At 48.8% G+C, this 16,134-nt stretch overlaps 1 protein-coding gene across 1 annotated transcript in view; it reads left to right on the top strand.

The window, feature by feature from the left end:
- Window positions 1–16,134, top strand: part of LOC117888690 (serine/threonine-protein phosphatase 5) — a 43,859-nt gene that overhangs the window by 2,934 nt on the left and 24,791 nt on the right. The window contains exons 2-3 of the mRNA XM_034792312.1: window positions 12,140–12,381; window positions 13,148–13,295. Of these exons, the coding sequence (XP_034648203.1) occupies window positions 12,140–12,381; window positions 13,148–13,295 (390 nt within the window). The remainder of the gene's footprint in view (window positions 1–12,139; window positions 12,382–13,147; window positions 13,296–16,134) is intronic.

Raw genomic sequence — 16,134 nt, 5'->3', positions numbered from 1 at the left:
GCGCTCTTACTCCACCAGCGGAGGTGGTAGTAAGCGCCGCCGACAGAAAGCCGCAGAAGTCGATTTTGCCGCCGTCCTCACAACGGGGTAAGTCGGCTGCGATACGTCGAATTCAGCTACGCTATTCACGTAGCTGAATTTGCGTATCTTAAATTGACTCCCCCCTGTAGTGTAGATGTACCCTTAGTCTGTTTTGGAAATGGATTAAGCCAAACCAGAGCAAGGCCCTCTTGTGCTTGGATAAGAGCGTGCACACATGGAGTTATTCCTGAATGGCTGTTCTGCTTTAAATTCACACCCTACCTAATTCCAGAGTGACTTTCATGTGTAGACAAGTCCTGAGGTGAGGTGAGGGCAGTACCATCTGATGCAACAGAGGGCATATTCTCTCAGGGGAGGATTTGTGGAGCTGAGCTTAATAGTGAGTGAGATGAAATAAATTATTGGAGGAAGCGACTGGCGGGAGAGGGAAGACATTGCGGATGGACGTCACAAATAGGGCACTGGTTCCTATAGGTTCCCACCTTGTGGCTTGGTTCTGAATGCTTCAGAAGCCGCCTGTCCTGTTTCTTTGGCATAAACAGGAAGAGACTGGCTGTGCCCTGCCAGCTGGGAGCCGCCTGAAGAAATACTTTAACTCAATTGTTGCTTTGCTTAACTTCCCTCTTTCCGTATTTGGAGGGGTTAATGTCCAGTCTGAGAGCAAACACGGCCCTCTTGGAATAGGCCATGTGTGTGAGCTCTTTAAGGCCACTTGTCCTTAGCCCTGAATTTCTGTCCATGGGGAGTGTGTGGCTGGCCTTGTGCTGAAGAGACCCCATCTCCTCAGCTTTGAGAGCTTTTCAGCAGGAGATAGCCTCCTTTCTTCCTTGCTCTTCGTCAGCCATTTCTTTACCCTTCAGGGGGAGACTGGAAGTCATTTCCCCAACCCCAGGTACTGCTCTTACCTCTAGATATGATCTCTCTGAGGCAGGATGGAGGAGTATGAGGAAGTCTGTGCTTCCCATCCTGGAACTTAAACAAACCCTGTCACCGCCACTGACTCTAGGAACAGTGGATATGCCAAACTGGATCAGACCTAATGGGGGGTAGTTCCAGTTTCCCATCTCTCCCCAGTGCTCAGTACCAGCTGCTTCAGAGGAAGATGCAATGGTGGAACTAACTGATCAGAGCAGAAGGTTCTTCCCCATCAGTCAGCGATTTGGCTCTTGCTGATAACACTTCTAAAAAATGCTTTGACTTGTGTCTAACCGACGTATGGAGAGCAGCAATAGGGAAGTATATTTGTCTAGAAGCGATCACCTGGCTTAGCGTCTGGTGAGATCACGTGATCAGGTATGTCTTTACTAGAAGTGAAGCCCCTAAACTGCACACACAAAGTTCCACGCGTTGTGACTGGTTCCCTTGAGTTCCGTGGAGTTGCTCTAATGGTCGAAGTTAAACGTGTGTAGAGGAAGGATGGCACAGTGATCGTGGCACTCTAGTTTAGGACTGTAGAGATGCAGGCCTAGTTCTCTGTGCTGCCACAGTCTCCCTGTGTAACCTTGGAAAGTCACTTTGCCTCTCTGGGCTTTGCCGCATTGGGGTGTTGTGAGAGTATGTACATTAAGTATTGGGAAACGCTTTGAGATCTAGGGATAAAAAGTGCTGTACAAGAGAGAGGTATTATAGAATCATAGAATATTAGGATTGGAAGAGACCTCAGGAGGTCATCTAGTCCAATCCCCTGCTCAAAGTAGGACCAACACCAACTAAATCATCCCAGCCAGGGCTTTGTCAAGCCGGGCCTTAAAAACCTCTAAGGTTGGAGATTCCACCACCTCCCTGGGTAACCCATTCCAGTGCTTCACCACCCTCCTAGTGGAATAGTGTTTCCTAATATCCAACCTAAACCTCCCCCACTGCAACTTGAGACCATTGCTCCTTGTTCTGTCATCTGCCACCACTGAGAACAGACAAGCTCTATCCTCTTTGGAACCCCCCTTCAGGTAGTTGAAGTCTGCTATCAAATCCCCCCTCATTCTTCTCTTCTGCAGACTAAATAACCCCAGTTCCCTCAGCTTCTCCTCATAAGTCATGTGCTCCAGCCCCCTAATCATTTTCGTTGCCCTCCGCTTGTCTCTCTCCAGTTTGTCCACATCCCTTCTGTAGTGGGGGAACCAAAACTGGACACAATACTCCAGGTGTGGCCTCACCAGTGCCAAATAGAGGGGAATAATCACTTCCCTCGATCTGCTGGCAGTGCTCCTAGTAATACAGCCCAATGTGCTGTTGGCTTTCTTGGCAACAAGGGCACACTGCTGACTCATATCCAGCTTCTTGTCCACTGTAATCCCCAGGACCTTTTCTGCAGAACTGCTGCTTAGCCAGTCGGTCCCCAGCCTGTAGCGGTTCATGGGATTCTTCCTTCCTAAGTACAGGACTCTGCACATGTCCTTGTTGAACCTCATCCGATTTCTTTTGGCCCAATCCTCCAATTTGTCATTCTGGACCCTATCCCTACCCTCCAGTATATCTACCTCTCCCCCCAGCTTAGTGTCATCTGCGAACTTGCTGAGGGTGCAATTCATCCCATCATCCAGATCACTAGTAAAGATGTTGAACAAAACCGGCCCCAGGACCGACCCCTGGGGCACTCAACTTGATACCGGTTGCCAGCTAGACATCGAGCCATTGATCACTACCCGTTGAGCCCGACAATCTAGCCAGCTTTCTATCCACCTTATAGTCCATTCATCCAAGCCATGCTTCTTTAATTTGCTGGCAAGAACACTGTGGGAGACCGTATCAAAAGCTTTGCTAAAGTCATCTTATCCAAGTTCCTATTTTTGGTTTGATAAAACTTCTGGTTTGTGACTTGCAATGAATCAGCCACTAGGGGGCTTCCTTCACAGCCCTTTAAAATATACGGTATTAATGTCTGGAGGCGTCAGTGCTAAGAGGGTGTCAATAAGATTGCAGTGATTTCAGAGAAAAGCAAACAAACGGTCAAGGGGGTAGACGGGAACGGATTTATAGGGAAAGGCCGAGAGAGGGAAAGTTTGGCCAAATGACCACAGGTGGGGGCGTGGTACATAATGACCTAATCGCATTCATGGCAGAGAACGTTACTGCGATACAAGGGGATGAAGCAAAGCGAGGGGTGAGTATCAGGGAGAAGTTTCCTGGATAACAGGATCTCAACCCCAGGAAAGGATGGAAATTGTATCGGAACGGGACAAAGCCCTGGAGGAATCGCCATAGTGAAGGGACGGTCTGGGCCAGAGTGCCATGCTGGATTCAGTGCGATGGGGTAGCTTGTGCCCTTCCCTGATTTCAGTGACCTCTGTGTTGACCAGTGACCTCATTTAAAAGGTGATGGGTGGGGAGGCGGGGGTGCCCAGGCTGGGCATCTGTCCATGCCAGGTTGCTCCATGTAGAATGGGGTGCCAGCCAGCGAGCGAGTGTTCCAAATACAGCAGCTGCTGTGTCCAGTGGGAAAGCAGCAGTCAGCCAGGGCTCTGCTGGGAGAGGAGGAGCTGGGTGCCTAGTCCTCAGCAAGGGACACAACCTCCAGACTTTGTGTCCAAGGCCTGGTCTACACCGGGGTGGATTGATCTAAGATACGCAACTTCAGCTACGAGAATAGCGTCGCTGAAGTCGACGTATCTTAGATCGACTTAGACTGACTGACTTCGCGTCCTCGCGGCGCAGGATCGACGGCTGCCGCTCCCCCGTCGACTCCGCTTCCGCCTCTCGCAGCGGTGGAGTTCCAGATTCGATGGGGAGCGCGTTCGGGGATCGATTTATCGTGTCTAGACGAGACGCGATAAATCAATCCCAGATAGATCGATCACTACCCGCCAGTCCGGCGGGTAGTGTGGATGTACCCCAACTCTGGGCTGTCCAGGCTCTGCAGGGTATTTTGGGGGGCTGTTCGGTGACTTCAGCCTGATCTCTCTGGGAGGAAGCGGTCAGCGTGCGAGGGGCTCTGTGTGTTGTCAGTTGGCGAACGTGTGAGTTTTCTTCGTAGGCTGTCCCAGCGATAGTCGGTTCAGCAGACCTCAACAGTGCTATCCAGAAAGCCCACAGGCTCGGGTTGGTGGCAGAAAGGCTCGGCTAAGTTTATTGTCTCCAAAGCACGTGATCAGCGTCCCATATGCTGCCCAGGTGCACTGCATGTATGCTGGTGACAAGGTACCAGCAAGTTCAACGTCAAGTCATCCCTTAAGCCAGTACAAAGAATCAAGGGGTGGTACCTTGATATTTATGGGATGAAACAAACAGCTTCTTCCATACCACCTTCCGTGCTTCCTGACATCTGCTTATTACCTCCCCTTGTACCTTGCTGCTGATGTCTCCCAATGCACAAACCAAATCCTTGACCAATTCTTTCTGTACCAGTCAAGGCCAGCCATTTTTTGTACTGTTAATGTCAATAGTCGCGTAGCATTCACACAGCTACCACCCATTATTCTTTGTGCAGCCAGCCTGGTTGATTTCAGAACCTATTTCTGTCACCAGGTGCACACCAGGGTGGATAAAAATCAATGATTTTTTTAAAAAATGTAAACAAAATCAGATTTTTTAATTTAAATAGAATTTTTTCATAAAATGCTTTTTGAGGAAAGAACCTATCTAAAGATAGTTTTAATTAAGATACATTATAGCTCAAAGATATCTCATCATGGAATAGGGATTATAAATTCTAATTCTATAGTATAAGACAATATATTCATGTCATGTTTAAGAAAAGTTTTGTAAAGGAGTTCCAATAGTTCATGGATTAGGGACCCAATTTTATGTGGTTCCAGGGGCTTCTGTATAGATTATTTAGGTTAATCTTTCTATCTACCCAATGGGACTCAGTGCTCAGTCTAGAAGATACCCTCAGAGATGCTTAGTTTTGCAGTTCTCAAACTGTGTATTTGTGTTTCCAGAGATAACATGATTGTTAACCGCAAAAATGTTTTTAAATAAATAAATAATATGGAGATGAGAAATAAGAGACCTCAACCCTATTGTCCCTCTGCAGATTTATGTACAGAGTCAATCCCTTACCCCTCTCTAAAAGTGTAAAGTTTCAAAAAGTTCAATTAACAGAAGATTGTTGGGGGCGGAATAGATCTGGACAAGGAGAAGAAGTCTGGAGATAAATGTGAGAAGGGAGGGACAGGCAATAGAAACAAAAGTGAAACTGAGCAGCATATTCCAGAAGTCTTGAGGGCTTTCTGAGTGTAGTCTTCATTGATTTGAGATCTACCATACCATTCTCTCACTAGAAGGGAAAACCTATAATGGCAGCAGGCCATAAAAGAGACCCAGTTTGGGAATATTTTAATGAAGTTCCTCTACCGGTTAAGAATATGTATTAAGGTTACAACACCCAACAAGTATGCACTTTTATGTAGAAATCCATGATTAAATCGAGTTCTCCTGACTAGTGATTTAAATCATAATTTAAATCAATTTGATTTAAATCAAATCCACCCTGGCACACTACAATAGGGTTGCACATAAGTGTTGTTTACTAAGGTTCCTACACTGTTGGCGTAAGATACCTTTACTGGAGCTTGGGTCCACCTTGGGACAGCCATCATAATTTGAATATTTTTACTCTTCTTACTACTGTCTAGAAAACAAATTGTAAGAAATCTGGGGTAATATTCTTTATTTCCTGCTCCTGTATCTGTTTTATAAAAGCGGTGCCATTTAATAAGCAGGGCCATTTTTGTAGCCTTATATGTAACAACCCTTGTTTGATTATTTCAGTTACCCTATCTCCATAGGTTGCCCAAGCCACTGCCAATAAAACATCATTATTTTCCAAACTATTGATTATTTACTTCTGGGGAAATTTTGCGTCACTGCACGCGTGCAGAATTCATGGTCCCCGCATATTTCTTTGCTTCCCCGCAGAAAAATGACTTCTGACGGGGAAGCAAAGGGAAGCTGCAAGAGTGGTCATGCGCTCCCTGCCCAGCAGTGCAGGCAGGTTGGTTTGGGCACTCAGAGCAGCCGGCAGAAATGTAAATCACCACTAGGTGAGGAGGGGAGGCTGGGCAGTCGTGTGTGTGAGAGAGAGAGACACTGTCCCTCTCGCTTGCTATTGCGGCATGGGCATGCTCGGCATGGAAGGGCAGGGCTTTGGGGATGGTTCTGAAGAGGTATGCGTGGGGTGGGCAGGCTCTGTTCCCTCAGGCAGAGCAGAATGTAGCAGCCTGCCCGCTTAGTGAATTGTTCCCATTATTCTTAGTGAATTCCCCCAGGAGTATAAAACGGGTGTAAAAATTTCAAGAGTCCTTTACATTGCCAGAGTATGGCCTTTTAAATGCTTGTGGTGCTTTAGTGATTAGAACTGGTCTACATTTTTGGGCTGAAAAAAATTCCTATCAAAATGTGCTCCATGAACTGTTTGCTGCTGATCTTTTTGGAGATGGCCAATAGCCAATATAAAGGGTGAGTTTGAGTCACCAGCCCACACTTGCTCTTCAGTTTCCTGTGATGTAACACTGAGCATACGGCTGCATTTATTTGTTGGCTAATAACTAGAAGTAAAGGGTCAATACTAGCTACATTACTATTAGACAGAGGGGGTTTGGAAATTTCTGCCAATGCTCCCCACTCCCATTCTTCATGTATTGTATTATAGTTTAAGTAAATTACCATAATAATTGAAACCAGCTTGATTATATTGCGTTACTTTGACAAAAAAATTGCAGAATTTTAAAATGTGTGCAGAATTTTTATTTTTTTGGTGCAGAATTTTTAATTTTTGGCACAGAATTCATTCAGGCGTAAGTCATTGAAAGGATAGTGGCGTTGAGGTATTCAAACCCGGGAGCAATGAAATGTATGTTATCGATCGTTATTGCGTGTTGATAAAGCAACAGGTGAATACGTCGCCCAGTTTTCACTGCCTTTCCTACCCCATTGATGATGCTGTTCATTTTTAGATGTAGGTTTTCAATATCTCCTCTCTTCCATACAGACAGGCCGAGGCTTGAGCCTCCCCACATTGCGTCTGTGACACGTCTTTTTTTCCCATCCTTGTCGCTTCATTAAAGGATTTTGAAAACCTTTCCAATATTGTATCTGTACCCTAATCTCTGTATTAAACCAGTCGTATTGGTGGATGTGCATAGCCATACCGGTGAAATTATAATTTGAGTGGCACATCCATCCATCCATCCCACATTTTCCACCAGGAACTCAGTGCTAGGATTAGGAAGATGCCCAATTCCGGCCACGGTTGCAAATGTGGGGATTTCATTGATGGAGCAGGGATAGTGGTAGACTAAGTTGCGGGGATAAGATCGGTACCACGGTCGGACAGGTCCGTAACACCCTCACATGATAAATATATTTGCTAATACCTGGAAACGTTACCCAAATTCCTGTGTATAAAGCCTCATCTTCCAACTGGAGATAATTAATACAAATGGATGCACTGCACTTATCCTCTACGTTGATAAAAGTTACTCTGTCAAGGCCCTGTATGTTTTAATTATTCTTTCCACCTGGTTCGTGACTGGGTTGACGGCTTTAAAATAAAATCAACTGCTACATCAGCATTCTCACCTGGGTATGATTTTATATTAGACGGCAAAGTAAGGTTATCCCGTACTATTGCTGTAATTGGACGTTCCACTCTTTGATGTGTTGTGAGACTTGTTCCCTCTCCTGAATTCCGGTTTCCTTTTCCTTAGCTTGCGGGGATTCCTGTACAATGGGGCTGTTAATTGCAGGTGTGTCAGTGTTTTCTGTAACAGCTGAGTCAGTGTGGGGAGCTAAAGTACGGGTAACGGCTAGGGATGTAAATAGGATTTAAAAATAGTAACAGTTTAACCTGTTAAAATTCTATCGGTTAAACATTAACTGTTAAGGAGTTCACATAGGCAGGAAACTAGGGGTGCGGAGGGGTGTGCTGCAGCACCCCCACGGCTTACGCGGGGCTCCACTGCTGCCCGCACCCGGCATCCCAGCTTCCGCCCCGGGTCCAGGCTTCCCCGCTAACGCCCCGCGCCCGGAACTCTGCTGCCGGCCCCTCAGCCACTCTTTGATGACGTAGCCTGACTACAGCCTTCCTTCTGTTTCACATGTTACATTTAGAACCGTTACTGCAGGATGATCTTGGCTGGCCGCTTCCAGTTCAGTGGGATTATTTGAAATTTCTACCCAAATTCTCTGGTCACGGAACGTGTCTGGTTTAGTCTTTGGGCGTTAGCCAGTCCCTCTGCATGTTGGATCACTACCATTACCCTCAGAAGTCCTCGTATCCAGATTAATTTCATGACCTGTGAAAACAAAAACAATCACTTCTTGTTTTTTTTTGTTTTTTTTTAAAGCGGCTTAATTGTATGTATTGTAAACCTTATTTGATTGAGGTACATTGGAAAGGGCAAAAGCCATTTTCCTGCCAGCACTCCACATCCAATTCAAACAAAATTTCATCCTCTGTCATGGGATTTCCAAAAAAACCAAACTAGGATTTGGTTGGATATAGGCCCGGCACTTGTCCATCCAACCTTTGGACCCAGCATCTAGAGTGTTTTCTTTCCTTCCTGTTCCATTTTCCATATTGTTGTTTATCTATTATTTCACCAAATAGTTAGTACCTTGTCTATTTTCCACCATATTCATGCTTTTCCAGTTAACTTGTCTGACAGGATAAGGCCTACTTAATTCAACGGTTGCCATTTGATTCCAAGCTACTTGTGTTAATGCCCGGGGCGCCGATACGGCCCATAGGCCCAAATTTAATAAAACATACAGTTTAAGCCCTGAACTCTTTGAACTGCATGGCGTGTTTCCACCAAGGTTGGTTCTCTCTTTTGACCAGGTACAGTGATGGTTCCAGTTTATTTATAGTCTGATATGGACCGGGCCATTCCATTCTTTTTGGGTGGTGGGACAGTTTTAACCATTAGTTAGTCCCTAATTGCCACTATTTTCATGAAAGGCTTGATTCACTTTTTGCTGGTGCTGCGGCTGACCCCTGGACCGGGCCCAGTCAATATTTAAAACTATTCATCCAGGTTTTTGTGGCCAATGCTGCTATGGCTTCCCAATCTGGGGGATATAATAGATTTTCTGATGCAGGCATAGGCCTTCCAAACAGTATTTTATGTGGCCTAAGCCCAGTCGTATGGTTTGGACGACTACGGATTCTCATGGGCACCCATGGGAGATCCAGATCCCAATTTGTGCCTAGTTCATCACATACCGTAGATAACTCAATTTTAAGAGATTTATTTATTCTTTCTACTTGTCCTCTGGCCTGAGGGTGGTATGGGATATGCAATGGTAAGGGAATACCAGTCCGAGCTCCCATGCTTTGGTACACGTCCAATAAATGCTGGCCCATTATTAGAATCGACACTGTGAGGTAAACCCCATCTAGGAAATACTTCTCTCATCAAGGCTTTGTAGTGAGATTGCTACCTTCCTTTCTTGTGGGGAATGCCTCCACCCACTTACTGAAACGATCCACAATGACAAACAAAAATCAGTTCTTCCTAGATGTTATAGGCAGTGGCCCTACAAAATCCACCCGCAGGCTTCAGAACAGCCCTTTCGAAGCCTGATGCATTAGCTCACCTCTTCTTTTTCGTTGTGCAGGATCTTGTTTTGCACATGTTAAGCAGCGGTGTGTATGCATTTCCATGTCTTCCCATATCCTTGGCCACCAGCCTATAGCCTCTTCTAACTTGGGGTGTCCCCCTCCAAGAGAGTCACGTATCCAGCTCACCGATAAATGTTGTCGTTGCTGTGGAATTACTAAAACCCAGTCGTTCTCTGGATTGGCCAAGAGTAAATTCTTTTTTATTTATTGCAACCCCGTGCCGCTTTGAAGGGCATTCTGAAATCCATTGCTTGATAAGTCATCTTGCATTTTCGGCAGCGTCCGTGTTCCTTCCTGATTTTCTCTACTTCTCTTTTGTTCTTCCCTTGCCCGAGCATGGGTGGTTACAGCTACAGGGGTGGTTTCACACACAGTATCCTCAATTGCTGCTGCTTTGGCTAATCTATCTGCTTGTTCGTTTCCCCCACTGCAGTGGCCCCCTTTTTTTTAATGTGACTTTATTTGAACTCTTCTGACTTTCCTTTTTTAATAGCTCATTGCCAGGTTCTCTAATCTTTGCCATAGTGGCTTGTGTTTAATCTCAGGCCCGTCCGTTCCTGTACAGTTTATAGAACTCTACCAGGGAAGGTAGATTGTCACACCTTTGTACACGTCCGAATTAGTCCCAATAATGACTTTACAGACGCTCCCCGACGTAAGCAAGCGTTCCGTTCCGGAACGCCTTGCGTAACTTGAATTTTGCATAAGTCGGAAATGTATACCTGACCATTACGCCAAAAAAACAAACAAACAAAACCTTCCTATTTCTAGGTTATGGAACTTTTTCCGTAAGTGCGGATTTGCGTAAGTTGGGTTTGCGTAACCTGGGGGGCATCTGTAGTTTGTTTTCCTTTCATTAGTTTTCACACTTCTCTGAGTGCAGCTTACGTTGAAAGCACTCCTGCAGGTGCAATTCCCCGTGATGTTCCTACATCACAGGATGGTTTTGAGTTACCCGAGTAATCATTTGAGTAACGTTATTCTCAAACCCAAATGTGTGGGTACTTAAAGAGCCCAGTAGTGTTCGAAAAAGCAACAGCTCCTCCTCCAAATGGATTCCCACCTCTTGCAGCAACTGGGAACGTTTGTGTCTCCCCAACAGAAATTCATTACAATTTTTGAATGGTTCCCACTAAAGCAGTTAGTTCATTAATCTTTAATGCATCAAGTCTAAGTGTGAGTCCACTGAACAGACTCCAGGCCACGTTTCCTCACTGTCCTTTTTGAACGCGTGTTCGCTTTGCACATCTACGTACGTGTGAGTTTTCACTGCATGCTGTCCCATCTCTGCACAGATAGTTGGTTCAGCAGACCTCAGTAGTACTACCCAGAAAGCCCACTGGCTCGGTTCGGTGGCAGAAAGGCTCGGCCAAGTTTATTGTCTCCAAAGCACGTGATCAGCGTCCCATACGCTGCACGGGTGCACTCGTGACAAGGTACCAGCACGTTCAACGTCAAGTTGTCCCCTAAGCCAGCACGAAGAATCGGGGGTGGTACGTTGATATTGGTACGGTGAACAAACATCTTACGTACCACCTTCTGTGCTTCCTGACATCGGTTACCGCCCCTTGTCCCTTGCTGCTGATGTCTCGGACAAAACATCCCGATTCATCACTTCTGTCAAACCATCTTATCTTGTGCTCGATTAGGGTGGACCTGGGTGAGTCTTCTCTTCTGGGATGTGTTTACATGAACACCCAGTGCCTAGGCTTCAGGAGCACCTGGGTCTCAGGCACGGCTAGCGGAGCTTTGCCAAGTTCGTGTGCCGCATGGTGAACTTGTAAGCAAGTGTCTGTTTGATGACAGGGCCTGACGTTGGCTCCTAGCATGGCCTGGCTTTGCTGACAGTGGTTCAAGCATCAGGTCTTGCCCCAGGCCCCATGCTCCAGGCTCTCTCCCTCTACTCCACTGTACTTCAGAACGCCTCTCTGAGGGGGCTGGGGGTGGACGAAGGCTTTATAGGCTCTGCCTTCCTCTCTGGGCCTGAGATGTAGCACTGTGGGGCTGGGCCAATCCCAACATGCTCTGCTTCAGGGTGGGGAGGGGCCCCCGGCCACGTTCTGGCAAAATCGCCGGGGGACGGCTTGAGTTCTGGAGAGGTGCAGGGGAGCCCTGGGTGCCTGAGGGCTGTTGTGAACGCTGGATGGACCCGTAGGTGCCACCTTTACAGTGGGGAGGCACTGCAGGAGTGGAAAAGGGGCCCTGTTGGCTTGCCAGGGCTGGGGCAGGCAGGCTCACCCCCTCTGGAAGTCCTGGCTGGCACTGCTGGGGAGGTAGCTGGCAGTGCCCTGGGGAGAGTGCCCTGCACTGTCACTGCTGAGGTGGGGGAACTTCAGTTCTGCTGACTCGTGCCCTCGATCCTGACTGGCGCATCAGAGAGAGCTCGGGGACAGCCCAGGGCTGTAGGCCGCCTCCTGCTGCTGTTGCTGCCCCTGAATGGATCTGTTACCCCCACGAAATGCTCCTGGGTCCCCCGGTGCTGCTCGGTCCTGGTCATCCCGCTGACGCCCCGTCTCTGCTCTGCTCCCCCACCAGGCAAGGACTACGAGAACGCTGTGAAGTATTACAGCGAGGCCATCGACCTGAACCCCTCCAATGCCATCTACTACGGCAACCGCAGCCTGGCCTACCTGCGGACAGAGTGCTATGGCTACGCGCTCTCCGACGCCACCAAGGCCATCGAGCTGGACAAGAAGTACATCAAAGGCTACTATCGGCGGGCGACCAGCAACATGGCCCTGGGCAAGTTCAAGGCCGCCCTGCGTGACTATGAGACGGTGAGTGCGAGCCGGGGAGCTCTGCTGGGAACCCAGCGTCAGCGCCACGGTCCCCTCCGGCGTTGCAACGCTCTGCCTCGAGTTCTGCCTTTGCCAACACCTGGTCGGTAACGTCACCTGGGTGTAGCTGAGAGCAGAGCTAGCCGTGGAGGGCGTCTGCACCCAGGAAGGTGATGGGTTGAAACGGGGTGGGGGACAGGTAGGACTGGGATGAACTGAACAAAGGGATCTTTAGCCCCTGTCCTGGGGAATGTTTCCCATCAGTCAGGCAGGCTAGACTGAACTGTCTCCCCGGGGAAAGGGAGAGGTCCCATCGTTTGGGACACACAGGTGCGGTGATGTCCAGAAAAATAGCCCCCTAACTTCTGCCCCATGTGTGTCCAGGTCCCGCCTGCTCATGGTTCCCCCAGCAGCGTTATAGTGCCACTAGGTGGGGCGCAGGCCCCGCCTCCCTCAAACAATAATGACGGTGCCTTTTAAGGGGGTCACCGTGTTTTCAGTGGGTGAGATTAAGCGGTGTGCCCAGCACTACAGAGCTAGGGGAACCCAGGAGTCCTGCCTCCCAGCCTGCCCTGCTCTAAGCACTAGGCCCCAATCCCCGCCCAGAGCTGGGGATAGGACCCAGGAGTCCTGCCTCCTAGCCTAATGCCAAGTCTCACACTTCCCCCGGCCTCTACTTGTCATGCCCCTTTGTCTGCCTTTCCCTCCGTTTCTCCCTCCTGCCTGACGCTGGCCTGTAATGGACTCTGTGCTTTCCCCCTTCCAGGTGGTGAAGGTGAAGCCAAACGACAAAGACGCCAAGATGAAGTATCAGGAGTGCAACAAGATCGTGAAGCAGAAGGCATTTGAGCGCGCCATTGCCAGTGACGAGCACAAGCGCTCTGTGGTCGACTCCCTGGACATAGAGAGCATGAGTGAGTTGGGCTGCGGGGCTCCGGGTCTGGCTTCTCTGGTCACATGGATTCCAGGGGTGCTGGGGGAGAACTGGCTAACTTGAGGGAGGGGCAGTTACCACGATCTCCCGGAGCAGCGCTGGGGCACAGCGGGCTAATGGAACCCTTGGATATTGAAACGGGGATAGTGAGTAGGGGCCGGGAGGGGCTTTTCCCTCTGTACCCGGCCTTGGCGAGCCGACGCTGGATCCTGCGTCCAAGCTCTGGTGCCTGCATTTTAAAAAAGGATGGCGCAGAATTGTCGAGGGTGCAGAAAAGAGCCAGGAAATGAAGGGCTCTGATGTCTGTGGAGAAAGGCAGAACAGGGACCAATGGCTGGCAGGTGAAGCCGGAGAAATTCCAGCTGGAAATTGGCGCCAAAACCACTGGAACAAACAGCTCAGGGAAGTGGTGGGTTCTCCAGGCCTTGATGTCTCCCAGTCCAGCCCGGCTGCCTTGCTGAAAGACGCCTCAGTCCCACACAAGGGATTAGGCTCGGTACAGGGGAAATACTCCGGCATGCGCTGTACAGGAAGTCAGAGGAGACTATGATCTGGTCTTGCTTCCTATTGCATGGATATCTTGCCATAAGTGCCTCGTGAATGATGCATGTCTCATGAACGCAGCTACCAAAAGGTGTGGCTCTGGGCCTAATATAATAGCTAGTTGGCCTCTGTGTCACCTCTGCTCCGTGTAGTTTTAATCTGGGCTCTCACGCCACGATCACCTTGTGTGTGTGATTGGCTTGAGACTGCAAGGACGTTGCTGGAGAGGAATATGTGTGTAGGATTCCGAGAAAGCCGGATCCCATGTGCCTCTGGCATCCTTACAGAGAATTGGGGCAGGTTCAGGGTGGTGTTACCCTGACCACAAAGGCTGCTGATTCATGACTAAAACCCAGGATCGGAAGCTGGAAAATCCTGGTTGCTTTTGAATCTATCTATACACTAACATGTGCTAGGGATCAGCGCCCCCGTTCTGCCAGGCAGTGCACGTACACAGTGAATCAGTCCTTGCCTGTGAGAGCTTGCAGTCTGAACAGATGAGGTGAGGGAAAAAGGAACAATCGCTATCCCTGTTTCTCAGATGAACAGCTGAGACCCAGAAAGATTAGGGATAAATCTTTCAAAAGTGCCTTAATTCCATTTGTAAAACATCCAAAGTCATGGAGACTCGGGCGCCTCAGACCCTTAGGACAGGTTTTCAAAGGGATTTAGGCACCTAAAGAGGCAGATTGGCACCTAGTGGGATTTTCAGAGGCACCTAAGCAGGTGAAATCAATGGGGGTTTTGGCACCTCACCTGCCCAGGCACTGTGGAAAATCCCACCTTAGTTAAGCACCTAGCTGCATCTTTAGGCTCCTAAACATCTTTGAAAACCCAGCCCTGAGGGACTGAGCCACCCAACTCCTGTTGATTTAATGAAAACCTGCGTGTAGTCACTTCTGAAAACTCTTGCCCCAGACCACACAGCGAGTTCATGGCGGAGGCAGGAATTAAACTCGCCTCTGCCAAGTCCCGATCAGGGGCTGTAACCCTCTCCCCCATTCTCCTGCAAGTATCAGAAGGGCCCGTGACAGGGACGCAGGCTTCCCGACTCTGGAAACCAGACTCAACTGGTAGCCCCTCGGAGTGAGTGCCGTGCCGAGCTTGTAAAAAGGGGTTCTGCCAGAAGAGCATTGTGGGCTGTTTTCTGTCTGCGACTTCGATCAAATTTGCTTCATTTATAAGAGCAAAAGGCTCCCTCTTCCCCTTGATGTTTCAGATGTCTCAGGAAGAGGCCCAGGTAGTCTGGTGGCTCGGGGAACCAGGCTGTAGGATCAAAGCCATCTATTTCACACACCACGCAGGTGAGGTGGCTTGGCTTTGCTCTCTTCCCCCCCCCCCTTTTTTTTTTATGGATGAATCACCCAAATCATTTTTCCTCGTAACCTTCTGGCTTCCGGGCTATTTACAGACATTCTGGGGTCTTAGATTTGTCAGCCTGGTCCTGTGTCAACCCAATCAGTCGGCATGGCAAGAGAGGAATGTGTGTCCTCTTCCAACCAGAGAGCGCCAGATTTATACAATCCGTGACTTGGCAGTGTCCTTCATAGGGTGTGTTTGGGGGAACTGCGAAGGCTGTGGTGTATTGGCTGTGGAGCGGGGTGTCTGGCTGGAGGAGTAGAAGATACAAACTCCGGGTGCCTTTGGGGGGTCTACTGAGAGCTAGGGTACAGCTGAGAGTAGGGGGGTGCTAAGGTGGCTTTGAGCCACTTTTATGCCCTCCCAATCTTGGGGTGCTTCAGGGGCTGGAAAGGCCCCACCGGCATATCTTAGATAGTCCTGGGGGCCAGTCTAAGTCACAGCACTATAGGTTGCGTCCTGACCCCAACACCCCCTTATGCCAGCGCTTCTGAAAGGGTCCTCTGCTGACAGCCTTACAGCTGTCTTCCACAGTGCCTGCACCGGGGAGAATCCTGGCCTGGCTGGATCTGGTGGGGTTTAGGCCCCTTTAAACCACTTTGGCTCTTCTGCGTAAAGGGGATGGAGCGCCGCTGATAGTTTCACTCCTTTTCACTTCTTTGCTTTCAAGGGTGTGTCTGCGGTAGATAGTAGATGTGTTGTCATGTATTGCAGGGCAGACAGCTGGCCGGGAGCCACTGGATTAGCTCTGGTTGATTGGGGCTCTTCACTTCCAATTTTTTGGTTCTCTGAGTCAGACCTGACTCCACAAACTGCGGTTAACTTCCCTCACCCATAAGTGAACTTTGTCGTGCAGGACAGTAAAAGTCACTGCTTGTGTAAATCGAACACACGCTGTTGGGAATTGGACCAGCATT

Source organism: Trachemys scripta, chromosome 16 (assembly GCF_013100865.1).
Source record: "Trachemys scripta elegans isolate TJP31775 chromosome 16, CAS_Tse_1.0, whole genome shotgun sequence".
NCBI classification, from domain to species: Eukaryota; Metazoa; Chordata; order Testudines; family Emydidae; genus Trachemys; species Trachemys scripta.
The sequence above is the reverse complement of the archived record's forward strand: the minus strand, read 5'-3'. Positions and strand labels throughout refer to the sequence as shown.